The 24,131-nt window shown below is 41.0% G+C and overlaps 1 protein-coding gene across 2 annotated transcripts in view; it reads left to right on the top strand.

The window, feature by feature from the left end:
• PRKG1 (protein kinase cGMP-dependent 1) overlaps window positions 1-24,131 on the top strand; it is a 406,800-nt gene that overhangs the window by 313,161 nt on the left and 69,508 nt on the right. For both annotated transcript variants that reach the window (XM_065746469.1, XM_065746470.1), the window contains exon 8: window positions 22,566-22,631. In XM_065746469.1, coding sequence (XP_065602541.1) covers window positions 22,566-22,631 — 66 coding nt within the window. The remainder of the gene's footprint in view (window positions 1-22,565; window positions 22,632-24,131) is intronic.

Here is a 24,131-nt window from a genome sequence, read left to right as displayed (position 1 = left end):
TCAGGTTCCTCAGAGGTGGTCACAAACCTGATCTTTGTTTATGGTGGAAGGGACATTGCTTCTCCCATCCTCTCCTACCAAACCAAACATTTGAAGACTGCACGGTGAGCAGCTGTCAGTGAAGAGTAAGGCAAAAAAGTTAAGTACCTCAGCATCACAGTGCCTCCTGAAGCTGGAAGTACCAGGCCTCATTGATAAGCTCCACTTGATCAGGTGGGCTGTAGTACACACTGATCACAAGTCTCCTTTTGGCTTGGTCTCTAGCTGTCACTCATAGGCTTTCAACTCACTCGTGACTATGCTTTAGGGACAGTTTTTCACATTCTGTTCCTTTCCTGACGTGGATAGCAATACTCCCTCCCCTCCTTCCTTGCCTGTCCCTTCTGAACAGCTTATAGGTGTCGATAGCCACATTCCAGTCATGAGAATCACCCCACCAGGTTTTGGTGATGGCAACTACGTCGTGGTTCCCTAGTAGCGCAGTAGCTTCCTGCTCTTCCTATTTATTTCCCAAACTGCATGCATTGGTGTAGAGGTGCCTCAGCTGGGCAGCTAGTCTTGTCACCTCCTTAAAGGATAACTCCTTGATTCCTTTTAAATATTTCCCTTGACCTTCCCCATTGCCTTCTCCTATTGCTCTAGCAGTCACTGCCTCATCATCATAAGGATTTGTATGTGCTGCACTGTTGCCAGCACCTCTCAAGGCAGCGGTCCTTCAAGGCCCCTGCTAGCACCCTGTCCATTTAATCTAGCTCTGCCATCCCACAGTTTGTAGTGGGTAGACTCACAATCCCCCCACCTCACTTCAGACCAAGTTTAAAGCACTCCTAAAGAGCCCCATTTGCTTTTCCCCAAGAACCCTTCTCCCCTTTGAGAAAGGCAAACCCCATCCAGTGCCTACAAACCTGGTGCCATATAGGCCATTTGATTATCAAAATACTGATCATCAAAATGGTTTCTTGACTTCTAGATTTGGGTAGACAGGGTCACACGTAACATGGGGGAAGAAAAACTGAAATTCAGGAGGAGGTAAACATATACAATTATTTACCAAGGAACTGACAGACTGGAGACGTACAGCTCCTTCATATCAAGCTGGTGTGCAGTCTCTCTAGAGCCAGCTCATCTACATACTTGATTGCAGAGTTGGTCAAGAGCACCTTCCTATCTCTGCACTGATGACAGTAGTTAAGCAAGGTAAAACTTGATGAAAATATTTGGAGATTAAAAGTGCTGTAATCTATTATTCAGTCCATAAGTAGTTTGACAGATTTTGCAGAAAGTATACACAAACTTTTATGAAAAAGCTGTGAACTAAAGCTTTGTTCCATCACCTAGAGCCTGCAAATAAGTGTGCTTTACCCTTTGCATCTGCTGGCAGAGGATTCCCCATGATTTTCCTATCCTGACCCTTGGACATTTTGAAATTTCCTCCAGTAATAGTTGAGGCCTTGAGAAAAGAGATGGAATGAACTTGAAACTCAGTATTTTCCTGTTTTGAAGCTGGGGATTTCCAACACCTTTCATTACCATAGGTTAATGCAGTATTTTAAAGATGACTCTAGTTGTGATTTTCTTTCCTGTCTTGCATCTGCAATCCTCATCTAAAATTCTCTCAGTGAGAATATTTGTCTGAATATATATCTTCTTTAAGAAGAATGAAGAGGCTGGCATAAAAAGGCCTCTGGTTCCTATTGTTCAGGTGATCTGAAGTTTATACCATGGTTTTTAATGCTCTTAGTGCCAGAGTGAAAGTTTTAGTCTATAAAGTAACCATTGCATTACTTTTCTTGTAATTAGTTGAATTGCAGCTGCTGCATTCAAATAGTTCTCTGGGAAGAAATAGTAACAGATGTAATTGAAACCAAACAGGCTGGCATTTAACAGGGATTATTGTAGCTATTGGCTTCAGAAAGCTGCTGAACCCACTCTTTTATTGCAATGGAAATGGTAATGCATCTTTTCTGCTGCATGAGTTTCAGGGGGGCCACAAGAATCGAGGACTTACCGTATGCCTCACAAATTATATTTGTGTTTTAAAAATTGCATCATCTGTCCTTCTCTGGAGTCCTGGAGCCTCTGAGAAGGACTTCTGTAATTTGGCATTTTTTGAGAGATTCCTGTACCTAGGACAGTAGAAAGCATTTTGAATGCTGCAAAAAGCTTGAGCCTTTTGGGCTTATTATTGCCCAGCTGCTACAAATAAATTATAAAAAAAAATTAGGATTTAAGTTAACCCCAAAGAGTGTCCTTGAGCAGGCTGATGTTTTACAGATAGATATGGCCCTTCTAAGCCAGGGCACCTCACAGGAATGCAAGCTAATTTATAAATTATTTTATAGTTTTAAATCTGAATTTTTTTAGTTAACCTTATAGCCCTATTTTTCCTTTGTCATCTTTCTTTTTTGTTTGTTTTTGTTGTCTCCTTCCTGTTAAGGCTGTAGAAGCTACTTCTCCCATACAGAGATTCCAGATTAAAGATAATGAAAGAGTGGAAAGGAAGTATTTTAATTGTCTGATGCCACGGTGAGACACTGCCACCGTGGCTCTGTGTCTCACTTGGTATTCGAGAATTCTCCCAACAATGATGGGAGTGATGAGGCAACCACAGAATAGGGATATTAATTCAGACCCCAAACCCAGAAATTCTCCCAGATTTTGTTCCAGCTGCAGAAGTTGCAGCGATTTTGTCAGTGGTATTGTTGGCAGTATTTACATACTCAAACAGCTATGGTGATGAAATTAATTGTGCCTTCAGAGGTCCCTTCCAACTCCAAGGATTCTATGATTCTATGTTCCCTCTTCTTTCTATAAATGAAAGAGGAAATCAGTCTTGTTTGTTTGAAAAATGTCACTCCTACATAAAAAGAAAAGTACCATGTTCAGGGTATTAGTGAGCATATGTGTCAGCAGCCATATGGGAATCCAGGGCTGCGGTTGTATCCTTATGAGCCCTGTGGCAGCAGAGCGAGACTTTGCAGCCCCCAAACTCATTTAAGATGTTCAAAGTCAGCTGGGTTATCTGCACAGCACTGCTGTGACACAGAAGCAAACCTCTGCATTCAGATTTAGCTGGAATAAAAACGGCTCACTGTGTGGAGGTTATTTTTCACAAACAGCAGATCTACCTTCATAGTGGGAGCTGCTAGAACTGTGCCTCAGATGGTATTTATTCACCACCATAGGCATGGCTTATTGGATCATTTGATATATAGTGAAGTCCACTGTGCTGGAATTCATAGTTATGGGCGTGAATTTTATCTCATTCCCCTGTTATGAACATGTGATGAGCCAAATGAAATTATTCCAATAATGGGATCTCTTGTGCTCAGAGGCCAGCAAGAGTCGTGCTCTCTTGTACTCCAAGCACAAAATCCAAATGAGTAGCACAGTTAATAGGAAGTGGGTAATTAATGAGTTCACAGTTTGGTATAAAGGTGGATAGTTTGATGCTAGGCTTTACTAAGATTTTACTAAGATTTGTTTGCATTGCAGACTTCTGCTAATCACTGCATTGATTCTTTGGAAATCTTACTTTCTGACTTAATCTTTTAATAACAGAGAATGGGAGGAGTAGTGTTTACATTGCTTTCCAGTTTTATTTAAGAAGGTGTATGGGAACTGTTGAATCAAGGCCTGAACCACTGATTGATCACCTGAAGCTAGCACTAAGTCAGCCACAGGGGAACAGGTGAAGGTGATATACCTGTGTGATTGGAAGGGGTGGAGCCTGGCTCCACCTCTCCCAAACCCCATTTAAGGGCTGACCACCACCAGGGAAGGATCTTTTGTTGGAGTTCCCCCTCCTGTGGAGTTCCTGGCAAGCCTTAACAATCAGTGACAGGTGAGCCTTTTATAATTTACTGCTTGTTCTACCATCTGGATAAGCCATACAAAAATATATTGTCCACCTTCATTATTTTGTGTGGGTACTATTCTTTCAGGGTATAGGGTAAATAACCCCCAAGAATGGTATTCAATGAAAATAGCATGGAAGATGGTATATTTTAGTAGGCCTATATAGATAATACACAGCTAGCAAAAGAGGGTGGCTCACCTGTATGATGATAGAGGCTTGCTGAGGACTCCACACAGGAGGGATCTCCAAGAAGAAATCTTCCCTGGTCGTGGTCAGCCCTTAAATGGGGTTTGGGAGAGGTGGAGCCAGGCTCCACCCCTTCCAATCACACAGGTATATTACCTTCACCTGTGGCACCATGGCTGACTTGGTGCTCACCTCAGGTGATCAATCAGTGGTTCAGGTTGTGATTCAGCAGTTCCCATACACAGGCTATTCACCCTACAGAAGGTAAAGCTTCTTTTGTGCATTTCATCTTTGTGTCATAGACAGTGCAAGGGAGGTGTAGGACTTCTGTTTCTTTCCTGTGTCTGTGGGTTATGCCTTTGTGAGGAGCAGGGTCTGAATAAGCTGTAAAGAAACAGGCATGGAGCAAATCCCTGTAATTTCATTCAGAGATAACATTTCACTAGGCTTCCCTGATTGAAATAGCTTAAGATAAAATGAAACAGAACCCCAAGTTCTTAATCTGATTGTTCAATTCTGTACAGGTTAATCAGAAGAGCATCTGTTTTGTTTTAACTGGACTTTGAGCTCAGATTTTATCTGTGCTATTTAGCTGGATGGAATTTTGCTCATTAATATGTTTTGAAAATTAACTGGTTTACTAATAATAGGACTTTGCTCCCACCAAAGTCTTTGATTCTTTAATAAGGTTAAAATATCAATATATCCCAACATGAGGTAATTATTGGAAAATGTGATTTTTTTTTTCTGTTCTCTGTTTATATTTGTCTCTAGTGACTTATTAAATAATATGCTAAAGAGTAGCTCTAGAGCACTTCACAAAGAAAATGGGTCAGACCCTGACTCATGGGGCTCCCTATGCCAAATTCTGTTGTTGCTGTTCTGCAGTTTACTTTTCTGCCTGTAATATTTGTAGAATTTTATGGTTTGCTACTTATTTCCTTTTCAAAGTACTTTCAATAGAGCACTTTATAACATTTAAAATGTAAAATAAGTTAGAAAAGTAAGAATAATGTGCAGGTATGTTTATGACTTATGTTGTTCAAAACTTACTAAAATATGATGCTTGCTCTTTTCAACTATGATAACACTTGTCTTGAGGAAGCCTACACAGATAGGTGCTTTCCTGTTTATAAATGCTAGTTTCTTTGTCTGTTGGCTTTGTCTAGCCTTATGCTGACAGATCAAGGATGGTAGATAGCTACCTTGTGCAAACATTCTACCTTGCCCCAAATTTAATCAGTCTTGAATGGGATAATTAGAATTTAATATGCCTTAAAAACACTCTTGTTGCCCTCTTGATGTTTGAAATAGTGATGTAATGTGTGAGTTGGACAGTAGTGTCATTAAAGGAGAGCTTGTACTTCAAGGAAAAGATCGGTCATCTCATACTTCTGAGTTGTTTTACGTAGTGACCATCTTAATTACTCGTTCATTGCTGATCATTGCATTACAGACATAATTAGTTTATAATTTAAGCATTAATAGGTGTGGCAAATAAGTAGGTATTGACTACTTTGCTTTGCGATGGTAGAAATCCAGAAGGATTGTGGTGGATATTGGGGAAGCTGGAAGAGTTTGTGTTTTCCCCACAATGGCTCTGTGCAGGATCAGACAAGCAGAGAAAAACTGCAATAGAGTTGAGGTAAAACCAGTGAAGGTTCAAAAGAGTATTAAAAAAAGCCCAAGGTCTTTGTTCTTGTGGTAAGAATTACATTATGAAGCAGGAGGAAGCAACAGTGCTTCCCATAAAGAAAAGGCTGGGGTAATACTGGTAGTAACTGATGCTAAAACCAGAGGTTGTACAAATCTCTTTTATAACACACTTGAAAATTAGCATTTCATGGAGGAAAAGTAGGAGGTTGTAAATGAGCAAGGTTTTATTCCCTAGGCACTCAAGGCAGCGAGCTGTACATATTAATAGATATGAAATCCATGCTAACTTTTTTGGGGGTAGAAATTAAACTGGAATTGGTTGTTCTAACTTAGATCCTTGTCACATAAGGTGGTACAACAAAGATCCTTGTTTTGGAATTGATCAATAGGATGAGAGTTTTGTAATCATCCAGTGCAGGGTCCAGTGCTGAAATTACATGTAGGGAAGTTGCAAATCCCTGCTGTAGTACAAACTCTTGTAGTCCTGGCACAGGAAGTCTAAAAACTCCCAACAGTTGCTAAAAATCCTTAAAACAGTGAATAGGAGAAGAGAAAGTTTAGGGGGGAATGAACCAGTTGTCACCAAAGACATCATTTCTCCATGACAAATCATCTGTGGGAATCGAATTACCACAACTTGATCCAAAAAGCTGTGACTGCGAGTAGGCCAGAGCTTGGAAATGCCTCTGTGCTGTGTACCTTCGTGTGCTCTTCAGACAGTGTTTTGAGTCTGCTGGTGTGATGTGCCTGGGCTTTCAGAAGAAGACTGAAAGAGCACTGTGATCAGAGTTGGCACGGACAGCGGTATGCTCAACAAGTCAAGCCGTGATGAGATTGGCGCAATTACAGTGTTTCAACCCAAATAATGTTCTGTGCATGACTCAGTTGCACAGGATAAAGGAGATATTTATCTCTTCTTTTCCTCTTTGCTCTTAAAAGACTGTAAAACAAGAATGATTTCAGTTGAGTATCCGTAGTGTATTTCCTAAATGTAGTTTCACAGCTGTTCTGCCTTTACTGGATTTCCCTTACCAGCTAGATGGATTCCCCAGGGGACAGCAAAAAACAGAGGCTTTGAGCAGGTTATCCTGCTAAAAAGGCAGAGCAGAGCCTGCCTAAGATAATAGCCTGCAAGTACTCCACTTTCAAGTGTCCTGCACACCCTGATGTTGCCAATAATCCCTTTGTTTCCCTGAAGCAATAAGAAAAGCTGATTAAAATTAATAAAGAGAGGGCTTTTTCAAAGTATGTCATACTGGCTGCATGCTCCTGTGCTCTAGTAATTGATGTTTTGTGCTTTCAAGTGTTAACACCTGGGTGAACAGCTGATGAGAGGATAACTGGTAGCTCTTGCAGGTTTGTAGGTGCACTTCCCAAGTTCATCTGCTATGTTCCCAAAAATGATGCTTTGGCTTCTGCAGCATGGCTGACTCGTATCTAATTTTCCAGCCCAGATGTTAGAAACTTAGTCCATCTGGTCTTTGTTAGCTGTTATTTGTAACTCTTGGTAAGTGCTATTTTCAGAAAACCACCTGGTATACTTTCTTGCATCTTTTGCAGGATGCTGTTAATATTTGGCTTTCTTAAACGTTTGGTGAAGATGTGAATTTAAGACACATCATAAAATGATACCAAGGGATTCAGATCAGGTTTTCTTTTGGAAAGGTAGCACTAGTACAGGCATAGAAGCTTGAACAAAATCTTACTGACAGTTCATTTGAGTTTTATTTTTGTTTTTCAGAGAGCAGGGAATAATCATAATTTTAGTCAGGAAAAGTGATGGAGAGATGTAAGAACCTATTTTCTTACTGTTACTTACCTTTGGTATTTCTCTGTGGCACCTGGAATTTCTCATGGATTGGTTTCCACTGCTGTCTTTGTCTTTCTGCTCTGTGATTCTATGAAGGATGGTGCTCAGCTAGTAATACTTCATTCAGGTTATGGCCCAAAGGTTTGAAATAAACCCAGCCCCCTCTTCAAAAACACACACAACACATGTACAAAACCAGGATGAGTGAAAGCTGCGTAGCAGATATTTCAAGTTTAGCTTCTTGGTTGTATACGCTATTTGGCATCACATTGTTTTATGGATGATTCTCAAAAAAGGAAAAAAAAACCACAAACACAAACTCTTAGATTAATACTTCACAACCTTTTTGATTCTGGGGATGTCTTTATTTTGCCTTCATAAAACTAATAGTTAACCTTACTGGAAATATTCCTGTGAAAGTTTAGTGCTCTAGGAAGACAGTAATTTTATTTAGTCTTTTATGTTTCTTTTTTAAATCTAATATTTTACTATGTGATGAGTGCATCAGAATTTCACATCTTCAGAAAATTAATGGAGAAGAAATTACATTTTCATAGACTTTGATATCTTGAGAACACCTAGTGGTGTTAGTACTGTCAAGCAAAGTCCACACTGAATATTAATATATTAATGAATATTAATGTTGCAGTAAGAACATGTGTAAAGATATATCATTCTAGGTGTCCAGATCACTTCTGTAGGTCCTGAGTGGGTCTTGAACTACTGTATTCAGAAACAGTCTGTATTATTTGGCTGTAGACCTTGGTTCTATGCCTGAGCTTCCTGGGCTTGCCACTGCTCTCACTGCTGCAGGTAAAGTGAAAGTTGCAGGTAGATTCAAAAACCCACCAGATACCTCAGTCATTTAGTGCAGGGTTTAGCTTTGCTGTTATGGAAGATGAAATGGGCTTCAAAATAGTAGAAGAGTACAAAGTAATCCTTGTCAAAGTAATTTTGTAAAGTTTTATGAGTTAGGAGAAATGATATCCATAAATTACAAGTATAGCCTACTTAAAATTCTGCTCTTATCAGCAGTGGTTTGCTGGCATTTGAGCTATATAATGATTATAGGGAAGAAAGTCTGGGTAATCTTTCTGTTACTGAATACATAAAAAAGTCTTATTTTTCTTGTTCTGTAGCTGCTATTACTGAAATAGTGGGATTTTAGCAAGTCGATATGACAACAAACCATAAGCAAGCCTCCAGCAGTTTGCATTAGGTAACTGAAGTTTTGTTTCTAATAGGTTTTATGTCCAAATTCAGACCTTGGCTGAACTTAGTCCCTTTCCAGCTCTAGACGATAAGATTTTCTTCATATATACTGAAGTGGGTTAATGTTAAATGAATTAAGAAATGGTTGCAATCCAACTTACTTTGATGTTTACAATCATTTTATTTAAGCTCAGGCTCATATTTTTCTTCATCCTACTGTATTTTTAAGCCTTTACATCTGTAATCAAATTTAAATAAGAGATTGCCTGTTTTAACACAGGAGATGGATGGTTTAATGCTACTCCAGAGGGGCACCTCACTCAGAAGAGGAATGCCTCAATGCAGTGAGCTTGCTTGCATCCATGCACAAGTCACTCAGTCCCAGTCCTTCAAGTACTGGGTTGTGTGGTTCCATTTCAAGTCCTTCTGTCCTTCCAAGTTTGGGTTTGAATTACAAATACTGCACATACTGGGGCACGTGTATCCTACCAAAAGAAGTTAAGTTCTCACTTGACTGAGAGCCATGTAGCACCTTAGCACTAGTATGTGGGGCTGCAGCATATGGAGGGTTTTCCTTCATGTGATGGTGGTTCAATAAATTGTCCATAAACCAAATGGCTGAGGAGCTGTGCTCCTGCAATGCAATGCCTTTGCATGCTGGATGTATGAAGGAGGGGGAGTCTAAATTTGCATCTGCTTATTCTTACAGATGCAAGTTTCCCATGCTAATTGGCCTAGTATTCAAACATGATATTAGGATTCATCTCAGATTATTTTTTAAATACCTGATCTAAATTATGAAGGGGGGGAAAAAAAGAGAATAAGTTTCTTGAAGAACTGTAATGGCTGCTGGATCTTCCACCTTGATATTCAGGTGTTCATCAGTGCATGTCGTACCAAACTAGCCCTTGAGGTAATAAAATCTATCTTACCAGGCTGGTCTGTGTTCATCCAGGACAAGAGCAGCTCCTCAGTTTTCCCAGCACCATGCTGAAAGAGCAGCTATAACAACATGCTGCCAAGGCATAGGGCCGTCCCTGTGGTAACGTACTTAAGCTGTCACATTTCTTCTGTCCAAGTTGTCAGGTTTTCTTCAGTTGTTTTGGTGGAAAATGTCAGAAACGAGGCACAGCAGGGCACAGTCTCTGTGGTAAGGTATGGAGGGAAGGAGCTCTGGCTACCATCACTTTCCTTGTGTATTAAGGCAACAGTAAGATTCACCACCAAGGCAGTGTCTAGGACCGGAGGCAAGGAATGAGAATCCATCACTTTCCTCCTGGGAATATGATAGGTGACAACCCTAATTGCTCTCTTAACACTTTTATCATACTCCCAGCAACATAATTTCCTGTAGGTCAAACAAGTGGCACCCCCACTGGGGCTGGAATCTAATTCGTTTCTCTTCATGTCAGCTCAGTTCCGTGGTAGGATGCTCAAAGTGACAGAGTAGAGCTGCTCACAGCCACTATTTATAACTCTTTCAGAAGTGTTGGTTGTAAAACTTAATTTACTGCAATGTTAAAAAATAGTCATTTTTATCAGCATATTACACTCACTCGTAGCAGTTGTAATAATCTCAGACAATAAATATGAAGGATATTCATTTTATAAGAATGTGTCAGAGTTCATTTTGATATTATTTTTACAGCTGGTCTACTGAGCAGGCTCATGGAGAGTCAAAAGCATCTTAGATGCTTGCTTTATGACTTCTTGCTGTTATCGGGAGGTGGGGTGATTCAGGCAGCTACAAGCTGAGAAATGGCAATATTATGCATTATTTCAATAATGCTTCCCTTCAAATGTTGTTGTGGCAGCTTGAAGAAAGATGGGTGTCGGCACAGAACCATTTTTTAGGATGAGTTAATGTAGATTATCTGTTTGGCTTGAATGTGAGATTTTAAGTAGCAACACGTGCAGATTAAACAGCATGGGATGGAGATTAGCAAAAGAATTGTAAAGTGAGTATGGATTGGGTAGTATGAGAAGTTCTTGCTGTGCTGGAGTAGAATCTAATGGAATTCATTAAGCGGTGATCTTGAAACTTAATCTGCTTTATTAACATCATTTGTACCATTGTACAAAAGCCTGGTGTGATCTAATCTGGAGTATTACAAACCACGAAGGACGCTTCTGTTCATGGAGTGTGAGCTCTCACTGGTCTATGCCTGGAGAAGGGCTAAAGACTAAGAGAACTTGAGGTGAAGCATTAGGAGGCTTAGATTGGTTTATTTGGAAGTACCTTCAGTGGGCATGCTAGCAAATTGTTTTTAATATGTATATTACATATATGTATTTAATATGTATATATATATATAAAATGCTAACATTGCTTTTAATATGTAAGTTTATGAAAAATTCTATATGGAGTATCTGAAATGGCAGGAGAATAGATTTTGCTGTCCATTAAAATAACTTCCTGTGAGATTCAGGAAATTGGTGCTGGATCCAGGTGTTCTCCTGGAACCCCTTAAGGGGATCCTTTTCCCATCCAGCTCCAGAATTCATGGCACATCAGCTCTGGTGGATGTCTCTGTTTGGTCCCAGCTCTACCAACTTTAGAAACTGAGATAGAGGTCCATCTCTGTATACTAATGCAGTCAATTAGAAGTGCATATACCTGCTTTTCTCAACGATGAAGAAGAGTTACGGTATAGGTGACACATGGGAACACGCAATGGGAGGGGAAAAAGCAACAGCCCAGCTGAAGTCAGAATATTTCCTGAATGCAAAAGCAGCCACACCTGAACTAGTACTAGGTATAAGAAAGGCAAACCCATGATTTTTTTATCTGCATTAGTAAGCGCTTAGATGTCATGTTCTCTGCTTCTATAGGATGTGAGCACAGTTTTATTTTGACAAGTGGACTTGATTGTTACCAGCTACAAAGCATCCTATTTCTAGTATTTCTAGTGCTGTTCAGCTTTCAGTTATAGCTAATCATTTCCTACTGAAATAGATTTAGAAAAATAAATACATCCACCCCCGCAGTAATTTACATTAACTACGTAAATGTAAAGTGTCATGCAAATGAAGGTGGGTCCTGCACAGCTGCTTCACCAGTAGAAGAGCAGTGGCATTCTCCATATCACCAAATGAGGAGGCAGCACATTTTTCCACAAACTAAATTCTGCAGTGGCTTCTAATTTCTGTAGAAGCTGTGACTCTAAACCAGGTGAGACAACCAAGAGTATCAGCAGCTTAGGGGCTATGTTTGTTCCAAGTTGTGCATTATTCCTTTGTTGTTGTTACTGAAAGAAAACTGCAAAAACTGCCTTGAAACAGACTTTCCCCTACTTTTGTATGCTGGGTGGAGGTGGAGCGTGAAATCTCATTGAGCTTGTTCAAAGTTTTGAGCTTCTCTTCATGCTGCAACAAATCAATTTATTTATTTTTTTCAGATTTTTCACTTTTATTTTCTAGGATTGAAATATGCTGCTCTCTAGGCATTACGTAACTAGTTTTAGGTTTTTGTTTTCTGTTGGCTTGGGGTCTTTTTTTGTAAGTCTGCTAATGGTGATACAGCATATTCAGTCTTTTGTTAGCAGTGCTTTACAGAGTATGCCATCTCTTTTTGTTACCAGTTCGTTAAGTTCAATTAAAGCTTTCTAATAGATAAAAAGAAAATAGATTTCACAGAATTGTAGGGTTGGAAGGGACCTCTAGAGATCGTCTAGTCCAACCCCCCTGCCAAAGCAGCTCCCTAGCCCAGGTTGCACAGCTCGGTGTCCAGCTGGGTCTTAAACATCTCCAGAGAAGGAGACTCCAACACCATTCTATGCAGCTCCAGTGTTCTGTCACTGTACTGTGAAGAAGTTCCCATGCATATTTGTGCGGCACTTCCTATGCCTCAGTTTGTGGCCATTTTCCCTTATCCTATTGCCATGCACCACTGAGAAGAGTCCAGCCTCATCACTTTGCTCCTTAGATATTTATTGACATGGATCAGATCCCCTCTGAATCGTCTTTTTTCAAGGCTGAACAGCCCCAGATCTCTCAGCTTCTCCTCATAAGAGAGGTGTTCGACGCCCTTTATCATCGTTGTAGCCCTCTGCTGGACTCTTTCCAGATCTGTCTTTCTTGTACTGGAAGCCCAGAATTGGATGCAGTACTCCAGGTGAGGTCTCACCAGGGCAGAGCAGCGGGGTAGGATCACCTCCCTTGACCTGCTGACCACTCTCTTTTTAATTCACCCCAGGATCCCATTGGCCTTCTTGGCCACCAGGGCACACTGCTGGCTCATGGCCAACCTGTCATCCAGACAAACACAAATAATTCAAGATGTGGTTGTGCCATCACCTTACGTGAGTGTGTGACTGTTAGAGCCAGAGTCTGGCCCTTCTTTCCTGACTATGTGCTCCCACCCATCTCAGCACCAGTGAGTGCTGGCTTTGGGGCAAGTCGCACTGATCTAACAGAAGTCTGAGCCTGCAGAACATTTGATTTATCTCAGACAAGTTTAAGGTGATCAGAGGGCTGCACTCCTGAGCAAACTATAAAATCTGCTCTGCCACTCTGCACAGAAGGGAGAAAATAAGTTGAGGAAATGAACAGCTTCATTTCATGTCTTTACTGATGATAAACTTCGACCATAATTTCCCTTTCTATGGCTTCAGCATTGTAAAATAACATGGAATGAGAAATTGAGTGCTCAGAATGAAATATGGTCCTACCGGCCTGTCAGTGCTGCAGACTGGGACATAGCAGGAGGATGGCTTTCTGGGTTAAACCTGGCCATGGATGACCTGAGTGTGGAGCAGGGCATGGGCTGATGGAGCTTCTGCAATTCTTCTGCACCTGCCAAAGTTTGTGTCAAGCCTCTCTGTGCAACAGCACTGAGCAGTGCTTATAGGAAAGCCCAGGCTTCATGGAAGTGATCTTGCAGTCTTCGAAGAGCTAATCGCATCAGTGGGGAGCTTGGAAAAGTTTTTGGAGGATGCTAATTTATCTCAGGAGCTCTGATAGCTAGTCTGGAAGCTGTCTGTGAAATATTGCTTAATGAGATGTGAAAAGGTCTTTGAAGGGAGAGCAGAGAGTGTATCCCAGCTCCCTTCCTGCTCACTGTGTCCAATGCACTTGCATCAGCAGGTGCCAACGTCAGCCTTCATGTTAACTATTAGCATGCAGGATATTAATTGGGTTGTTCCATTTCAAGGTGGAGGCTTTGGGCACCTCCTGCCATGGTGCTTCTGTTCCCTTTATTGCTATGCATAAATGAGAACTGTTGGGTATCATGGGAGAGTATCATGGGAAAAAGTCAAAGGATCTGTGGGGAAGCAGTGGGATGCAGTGAATTTGGCCTGCAGAAGTGAAGAAAGGATGGGTGGACCTACATCAGCATGGAGATGAAGTTAATGTATGCATGGTCAACCAGTTGGAAGTAGTAAGGTCCAATGGTAGAGGCAGAGCAGTGGCCATGGGAAGACAGTGGTGCCACTGCCCTGTCTTAGTAGGAGTTGCAGTATCCTAAAATAGGGGAATGGGACCATGATACCCAAGCAGTGGGCTGGCAGCATCAGCTAAGGGCAAACACTAGCAAAAAAAATATATATATAGCCTCCCGTGTCTTGTTGGCTTCATCCTACAGCTGATGCCCATAAAGGTGAAGGATAGTCTTCTTATAGTTCCACTTCCCTTCTTCCCAGAGCTTAGAAATTTAACAAAAGCATTGTTTAAAAAAGCATTGTTTAAAATTCTTCTCAAGAAAAAAGTGAATTCACAGTAAATCCTTACAAAAATGTTCTCAATTGAAAGAGCCTCTTCTCTTGCTGCAGATAGGCCAGATATCCTTGCTATGAGACATGGATTTAATAGACAAATCCATTGCTTATCACTCCAGCATCACAAAGAGTATTTGTCCCAGTACTCTGAATGCACAAAGCCGAGGAAGAAAAGGAAGAGAACAGTCAGAGGAGCAAGAAAAAGAAAAAATGCAGCTATTTAAGGACCTGTGAGAAGTGATTAGCACAGAGAAGGCAGGTTGCTGGCCTGCTATCCGAGTGGGCCAGTTCAGGTTAACATGATCTCTGCCCCTGCAGCAATCGTGTGCAGCCTTATGAGCATGCCAGCCTGGTAAGTACGTTAGGCCAAATTGATGCAGTGTCATTAATTCCTGACAAGAAGCCAGATGCCAGCGTTGTTACTGCTGAGTCTGATCGCTGGCTGTATAATCTAATGCACCTCATTTAGACTTCTCATTCATTGGTTTACCCACTTAGAAAACGTGCTTACAAACATTATCATATGCCTTAGATGCTCCTGAGATTTAATTGTAATTGTGGGAAGCTCCTACATGTTTTAAAATGGCATTACGTAAGCACGGAGTTGATCTAGTTAATGTGTAATAGATACAACTCATTACTTTAACTTGGATCACATGATTTGATTTTAATGTGGCTGTTTTCAGCAGTTAATGACAAAATAGTTAACTTACTGTGCCAGGAAAGTGAATTTTGGCTAAATTAGAGTTGGCAAAGGCCATAGATTATTTCCTGAGTATTTAGCAGTTATCAATTTTAGATGAAATATGGTGAGAATATAGTGAAAGTGATAACTCATTGTTGATGCTGTGACCCATGTTGCTGATAACTTCTGTACTGTTGCAGTGAAGATTACCTTGCAGAGAGGAGTTAGCAGAAGAACCTGGTAATGCCTCTCAGCAAGGGGAAGATTCTGTGCTGATCGTGAAACTACCAGGTAGTGCTAGATTTATGCCAGCTTCTTGGTAATCAGCAAGAACATTTTCCTCTGCTTTCAGGTCGTGAGACATGCATACCCTTCTCTTCTTAGAATAGTTTTCAACTGAAAAAATCCCCTCTTGGTTTGCTGAATTGCCAGCGGCCTTAAATAGTGTATATAAATGTGAAGGTGGCAGGCAAAGGCCCAGTTCAAACCAACCTTTAAAAATGCTGCCATAGGTCCCTGTGTTGTTAATACTTGTTGCCCTCTGCATTTTCAATTTGTTTTATAAGTGACAGAAGTGAATTCCTTGAGGCTTAAGACGGTCAATAAGAAGAGATCCCCATCAGCTTTCAGAGCCCTGGCATCACACAGCTCACTTACAGGCTGGGGTTAGGGACTGTGGGGTATTGTTGAGCTTCCCAGGAACTAGCTTGAATTAATTGCGAGTGTTGAAGCACATTGTGCAGATTGTATTGCAGAGGATGCAGGGTGTAATTGCAGTTGAAGGTGGGAGATGATAATAGGATGTCTATAAGCTTTCCATTGCAAGGTAATCAGGCTGGAAGGGAAAGTGTTTTTCATGAACATTGCCTGCCACAATGCCTCTGCTTTAATTAGTACTATTTTTGGCTATATTTATCTGTATTATGGCTTTTGATATGGGCAAAGGTGTTTTGATAATGTAACACTCATTAATTCAGCAGCTTCATTGTGTCAGATTACAGTGCCCTTAACAGCAGATGTTTCCTATAGTTTCTTCTGCCTGTAGAAACGAACGTTCATAAAACAAATTAATTTTTCTCATTTTTATTATAGTAATCAGATATAAGATCTAAGTCAGAAAGGGTTTATGAATGGTAGATGCTGTCTGACAAACCTGATTTCATTCTACAACAAAGTGACCCTCTTAGTGGATGAAGGTAAGGCTGTTGATGTGTCTACCTCGACTTCAGTAAAGCCTCTGACAATGTCCCCCACAACACTGTTGTGGAGAAGCTGGCTGCCCATGGTTTGGATGGGCATACTCTCTGCTGGGTGAAACACTGACTGGATGGCTGGGCCCAAAGAGTTGTGGTCAATGAGTTAAATCCAGTCAGTGACCGGTCACGAGTGGTGTCCCCCAGGGCTCGGTACTGGGGCTGCTTCTATTTAACATCTTTATTAATGATCTTGATGAGGGGATTGAGTGCACCCTCAGCAAGTTTGCATATGACACCAAGTTGGGAGGGAGTGTTGATCTGCTTGAGGGGAGAAGGGTATTACAGGGGGACCTAGACAGACTGGATAGAAGGGCAAGAGTTAACTGTATGAGATTCAATAGGGCCTAGTGTTGGGTCCTGCATTTTGGTCACAACAACCCCAGGCAACCCTACAGACATGGGGAGGAGTGGCTGGAAAGCTGTCTGATGGAAAGGGACCTTGGTGTGCTGATAGACAGTCAGCTGAATATGAGCCAGCAGTGTGCCCAGGTGGCCAAGAAGGCTGATGGCATCCTGGCCTGGATTGGGAATGGTGTGGTTAGCAGCACTGGGAAGTCATCCTACCCCTGTACTTGGCATTGGTGAGACCTCACCTTGGGTACTGCATTCAGTTTTGGGCACTTCAGTACAGAAAGGACATTGAGGTGTTGCAGCAGGTCCAAAGAAGGGCTTGTGAAGGGCTTGGAGAATATGCCCCCCGAGGTGAGACTGAAGAAACTGGGGCTATTTAGTCTGGGGAAAAGGAGGCTGAAGGGAGATCGTATTGCTCTCTTTTAGTATCTGAAAGGTGCTTACAGCAACAGAGGGGTTGGTCTCTTCTCACTGGTGACAGTGACAGGACAAGTGGAAATGGCCTTAAGTTGTGCCAAGGTAAGTTTAGGTTGAATATCAGAAAGCACTTCTTTACAGAAAGGGTTGTTAAGCACTTAAGGAACAGGCTCCACAGGGAGGTGGTTGAGTCACCGTCTCCAGATGTGTTTAAAATCAGTTTGGATGTGGTGCATGGGGACATGATTTAGTGGAGGGTTGATAGAGTTAGGGTAGTATGGTTAGGTCGTGGTTGGATTTGGTGATCTTTAAGGTCTTTTCCAAACTGGGTGATTCTGTGATTCTATAGAACAGTGAAATGGCTTTTTCAGGGCTGTGGTGTAGGCAAAGTGGACGTGGGAACAGTCTCAGTGCAGTGCTTGTAACAGTAGCTACTTCTTCAAGTAAGAATCTAGAATCACATATATTCTTTTTAAATTAGAACATTTGCTTTAATGCCAAATTATGTGACATATTATGTAAACTGGCTTTGATTTTTCTTTCGTTCATGAAACTAAAAGGTGAAAGCCTTCCAGGCATTTTAATTTTCACAAAGTGACATCCGCTATTAATGTAAGGCAGAGAGTAACGGTCAGATGTCACAGACTGTCCTGCAGTTATTTCAGCTTGCTGTTAGTTATAGGGGGTGTTTTGAGTTAAAGCTTGGCATGATCTTAGCAACCATTGTTAGATAGGAGTTGAATCTTCTCTCAGAAGTGTCCATGCAGTAAGGATGAAGCAGAGGGGTTTTGGCCAGCAGTCTTGAGAAACCTGATTACTGCTGCTGAGACCCTGACTTTATGAATATCAAATAAGTAATCAGAAAGCACTCTTTTTCGTAAATCCTGCTGGAAAATTCTTGTCAGGGCTCAACTTTTCTGTAGAGGATGCTGGGCTTATAGCCTGCCAAGAGGCTCTTGGCTATAGTCATATCCTAAAATTTTGTTGTTTTTCTTTCTCTAAAAATACAGATGACAACCCATTTTTCTTTGACGCAGTGACTAAAGGACCCTCCCCAAACACTAAGGGGAGGGGGCTCAGCACGTGGCCCTTGGTGGTGGCAGCCCTGTAGAAGTCACTGCCAAGTGGGAAGGGGCTGTGGTAGAACGCTCATGTCCTGTGGGACTTCTGTAAATGAGACTTCAGATCATTTAAATTAGCTAGAAAATAGTCTTAAAGAGAGTTTTTGAAGAACATATTAAAAAAAAAAAAGACCTTCCCTGATCTAATTTTGCTGCAGGGAAGCTGTTTGCGGATCCCCAGTTTGCTGATATTCAAGTTCCTTAGTGCATTTTCCCACTAACCAGTGCTGCACGTTGACCTTGTTACAGTGGTTTTTAATAAGTTTAAATTAAGGTTTTTAGGACAAGACATGACTGAAGTGAAAGGAAAAAAGTATTATGGGAAAAAATTGGTTAACAACTTGAATTTCATAAATCAGTGTTTCTATCTCCCCTTACTGTTTTGTTGGATATTGTCTGATTGCATCCTCATTTTCACATTGAAGGTAAAAACTACCTTCACTGGATATTCTAGGAATATTTTTGTGATCACCTAAGAAAATCCTAGCTCTGTCCTTTAAGGAGATGGTTTTGTCCACTCACAGACCTTAATAGGTCTTCTGTGTTTTAATTTGCCATTAATTTTGCCTGGCAAAATGCTACTCGGGAAAGCAGAAGAGGCTTAGCTCCAAATTTGACACTTCCTGGGTCTGCATACTCACACCTTTGAAAAAAATCTTCAAAAAAGGAGTCTGCTCACACCATTGGGTCCATCTTCTGGAAATAGTAATAGTGATACTGTTGGTTGGAGCAACAGTTTTGAAGTCCATATGATAACATACTGCTGAGTGGGATCATCTGAACTGTAGCTTCCATTAATCTGAAGGATTGTGTTGGCGTTATCGAGTGGCAGTGTGTGACATGAGGTGAGATTTGGAACAGGGCTCCGATGTAGGAAGCCAAAAGGTGGGAATCATCTCCAAGATTTTAAAATCTAAATTACATGTTTACAGTCAAAGTAGGTTGAATTACGACAGATTCTGTCATGGGACCTTCTCTCAGGTCCAGGCAGCCTGTGTTCTGCTGTTTTCCAGCACAGCTTTATAAACGCAGTGCGTCAGTAGGTTTGTATCAGAAGCCTTCCCTGGAAACCATCAACAGAATCATAGCTTTTAAATCAAGTTGCTGAAATTTCCTGAGATCTCTGCAGCAACAAATTGTAACTTGGAAATAGGTATCTGTATGTCTTCTGCTAAATAATACACTGTTAAAAATGTAGAAGGCTGGAGGGCAGATTCCATTGATCTTTGGGAATAGAAAGATACTGAATTGTTACGAAACTAGATAGTGCCGCTGAAAACGGCCAGGACACCTGCTGTGTTGCAAGGGGTGTTGTTACCCAAGTTGTCCCGTGGGGTTAACGCCTGGCTGGCGAAGCAGGGTGGTGCAGGGTATCCTGCTATGCCCATTCCAAATTCCACTGCTTGCATTTCCACCTGACGCAGCTAGGAACCACCGAGCGCCTGTGACCTTTTGCCAAGTCAAGAGGTTTGAGGCTGGAGGGGCTGTAAAATAGCAGAGCTCGCCCGGAGGACAAAACAGATGAACTAGCTGGAAGCCCACAGGCATTTCCTGGGAGGAGATGGTGAAGGCAAGCGTTAGCCATGGGTTATTCGGACAGTGAGAGCGACTGCTCTGACAAAGAGCGCTATTTCTCTGGGAGCAGTGATGAGTACTCGTGTGATGAAGCTGAGAAAGTATCAGAGTCAGTGCTCGCAGGCAGTGCTTTCCAATACTTGCTTGTTGCATTTAGTGCCACGTAATTCACATAACTGTTTGTTGCACTTAATGCCCCGTGCCGCAGCTTTTGCAATGTGACCTTTAAAATGTGTACTGACCGTTTGTTCTGCTTCAAGGTGATTGAGGTTAATGTGTGGGTGAGTTGCATGGTGCTGGAAGTATTTGCAATCTTTAAAGGTACAGCAAGAGCAGGAAGTGTTTAAAACTCTTGTATTTCGCAGCTGATGAGTGTAAAAGATCAATATGTATTGCTGAAAATGTGCTGCCTTTTTCTTCTGGTTTATCCTCCTGTTACTAGATGCACAATTAGGTTTTGAATCCTGCGTGTGGGGGAAACCCCCATAATAACAGGAGCTTGCTAAGTTTATAAAACCATTTAAGATCAATTTAGGCCAGGAAAACAAGGCTGCTCAGCAACTCAGGAAATCCTGGGACCTTGTTCTTATCTGACCCATCTCCTTCTCGTGACAGTGATTTTCTCCAGAGCAGGTGATACGAGGATATCTGCACTGTAGTGGTGGAATGCAGCCATGCTACCAGCAGTGATAGACCACCAAAATTCAGAGTTGGCCGGCAGTCCTTTTGCTGAGCTGGATTTGCTGCCAATGGCACCTCTGCCTTCCTCTCTGCTCCGGGCACAGGAGCAAAATGCCTTTGTTTGCAGGATGAGCCTCCTTGTTGGGGGCAGAGGGGGTTTTGTAGCCAATTCTGCACAGAGGGAGCACCTCAGGGCATACGTTTTGGATTAATGCTTTTTTCCCGTGTTTGCAGTTTCATTATTCCCTTGAGAAGTGCCATGGGGCTGTTTTGGATGTGCAAACTGTGTGTGGGACTGCTTTGGTGACAGCTAAACCTTGAGCCTGTGACACTTCAGGGTATTCAGAGATGCTTGTTTCTTGACTTAACACTTTTTGTATGAAGAAAAATATAATTCATAAAAAAATATATATTTTTTTCCCCGACTTATCAGTTATTTCTGCTTGTGCGGAACATAAGGAAGCCTTAGAATTGCATGACTTTCTGCATTATAAAAGCCTTTACATCTCTGTGGTTCATGTGTTTGTGCTAAGTAAAATGTCCTTTGGAAAAGAGCCTTCATTCCACGCTAATTTCTTGCTGATTAAACACATGCATCAGGTACAATGCAGTGGAAACCATAACAGTTGTTTGTGTATTTGAGTCTTTAATGTTGAACTTTATTTAAAATGTTTGAACTGAAGCTATAAACCTGTGTTTTATTTGTCTGTAATCTGAAAATATGTAATGATAAGCACTTTGTGACAGAAAGGCATCCGAGAAAGCAGAACATCTGTGTGAAGTTTCAGTGGGAATTAATGTACAACCAAAAACATTATATCCGTGTTTAATGATGTATTAATATATGAGCAGAACTTGACTACAACAGCTTAGTAGAATAAGTATTATAATTTGTTATCCTCTCGGTATTTACCAGAGTTTTAGAAGTGAATTAAAATATTTTTATAATGCTGTTGGTCTACTTTCTTTGTTTTAAACTTTAATTTTGTTTATTGGCATGGATAAATTGGCACGAACACATTTAATTTTATTGAAAACAATCTCAAAATAACGCTTTGGATTGAGCATTAACATTTATTTCAATTTTAATTCTGCTTGCTCTGCTTTAAAGGTAGCTTTAAAGATAGTAAAATTGAAGATAGCTTGGAAGCAATTAAAGGAAATGTAATTAACAATTAAAGGAAGAGTGTCTGTTGTATGGGTGCACATGCACCACACTCTTTTTCACCACACTGTTGCTTTAATACTTGCAGTCTTTGAAGAGGGGAATTGTGATTTCCAATGGCATTTTTAAATCTCATTTTCTACTTCAGTGGAAATAAGCAGTGGTTTTCCAGTCTAAATGAATTAGATGTGTTTAAAAGAGGTGGATCTATTTTGCCTGTAATCCCTTTATATTTAAGAGGTGAAAAGATTTTGAGTGGATTTGAGTAAAGCAGTGACTCTGACTCCTGCATTCTGGTTTGCCAGCATGGAAAATGCAGTGGCATTCAAAACAAGATGAAATGCTAAATAGGTCTGATTAAAATTAACTTATTATTTTGTAGCTTTGGCTGGCCATGGCCAAACTGTGTGACAGAAGAAGGGAAAACACTGAGTATCTAATAATGAGGATACATTGTGCCTGCTTTGGTGTCCTACTTAATTGCATCCTTCGCATTTTAGCAGCGAGGTATTGCCCTCTCACCCATGGCCTGGGTAGATAAAATGTAGGGCTTGGGGGAGGAGCACACAGGCAGAAGCTCATCAATATATTTATGCACATAGCTGATATTTCTATAGCCATTTCCATACACACAAAGATAGAAGACCTTGCCTTCTAGATGGCTAGATGCCCTTTTTATGAGGGAACCTACTGATTTTCTGCTCATGCATATTTTACTGCTTCCATGTGCTTGACTCCTGTACAGGTGATAAACGTCTTTCCAAGTCAATATAAGGGAAAAAGTTGCGAAAACCTCAGTTTTATTCTTGAAGTGCTTAGGATGAAATGCATTCAGAAATAAAAACTTTGCTTAAGTAATGTATCTTTCTTTCAGGGAAGATGTCAGAACTGCCAACGTCATTGCGGCTGAAGCAGTAACTTGTCTGGTCATAGATAGAGAGTAAGTACATCAATTTCCTGTCTTGTGGTGGGGTGCATCTCCAGTTCACACTTTTTATGGGTTTTAACCAGAGCCTTTGATCATTTTGTGTCAAGTTATTTAATTTTGAAAAATGTATTCACAGTGTGTCCTTGATGAAATACAGAGAACATTCCCCTAGATCAGTAAGCTAAAATTCAGTGATGACAAGTTAAGAGAATTAAGAAGTACGGAATGACAAAATGGAAATAGAGAGAGAGTGGAGACAGGTCCAGGTGTTAATGGTGGTATACAGATTGAGTTAGCATCAACAAAATGTTGTGAAGGAAAGAAATCTTCTGTCAAATGCTAGAGCAACATGTTATTCTTTTCCATGTGGGATTGGAGAGCCCCTGTCCTCAGCTCTGCGCAAAGCTGTTCAACTCCGAGATAGGTCATGTGAGCAAAATAATGGTTTTCCTATTTTACTTGGAAAGCTTTGAGGAATTAGGATTTTTTGTTTTGTTTGTTTTGTTTTTATCTAGACAAGAAATGCCTGCACTCTGGAAAACAGAGCTGCAAAGCTGACGTTTTCCTATGACTGCAGAGACTGGGAAAAAAAATCAGCATTACCTTGAAAATCCATGTGACTCTTGGGGTGGCTTTCCAGTTGTGAGGGCAGTGAGGCACTGCAATACCCCATCACACAGAGAAATCTTTTGCCTTCATAGTAGAAGGTGTTGTGATTGTTATCACTGCATAGGGAAAACTTTGATTTTTCAATGGACAAAAAATGACCAACTCAGAGTTCAACATTAATTATAAAAATAAAAATCTATTTCTAGGCTATTGCTACTAGAATTTTTTTTTTTAAGTAAATCTTATCATAGAATGGCCTGGGTTGAAAAGGACCTCAGAGATCATCTAGTTTCAACCTCCCTGCCCTGGGCAGGATTGCCATCGGTTTAGACCAGGCTGCCCAGAGCCACATCCAGCTATGCCTTGAATACCTCTAGGGATGAGACATCCACAAATCTGTGGCTTGCCTGTGCTTCACACACTGTGTGTTGTTCTTATTTCATCCAGAATGAAAAGTTAGATGCCAGAGTTGTTTGGAGATGTGTAAAAAAGATGATTAAGGGAAGGAATGGCTTCTGTTGGAAAAGTAAGTAGGTTGAAACTCTGTTCTGGGAAGAGATGATAATGAAATGAATTGAATGCAGTTCTGTGAAATCACAAGCGATGTGGGTATGATGAATGGAATTGATTTTTCACTGCCTCCCCAAGTGTGAGAACTCAAAGGTAACTGCAGGAAGGAAGTAAAAGTGAAAAGATGGCTCTTCACATGGGATGGCTCATGGAGCTCCTCCCTGTAGGAAAACAAGAAGCTTACAAGTGTTCAGAAAGAAAATAAATCCACTGGATTTATTAAACATGGAACTACTGCCAGCTCTAGGGAGTTTCAGAGAGGTGTAAGAGTGCTGAGGAGTGCTGTAGGAGTAGTGAGACAAATATAAATGCTGGATAAGTCTTGAAGACATA

The sequence above is a fragment of the Cyrtonyx montezumae genome, unplaced genomic scaffold (genome assembly GCF_038088225.1).
Source record: "Cyrtonyx montezumae isolate F1298 unplaced genomic scaffold, pur_monq_1.0 scaffold_4, whole genome shotgun sequence".
In the NCBI taxonomy this organism is placed as follows: Eukaryota; Metazoa; Chordata; class Aves; order Galliformes; family Odontophoridae; genus Cyrtonyx; species Cyrtonyx montezumae.
The sequence above is the reverse complement of the archived record's forward strand: the minus strand, read 5'-3'. Positions and strand labels throughout refer to the sequence as shown.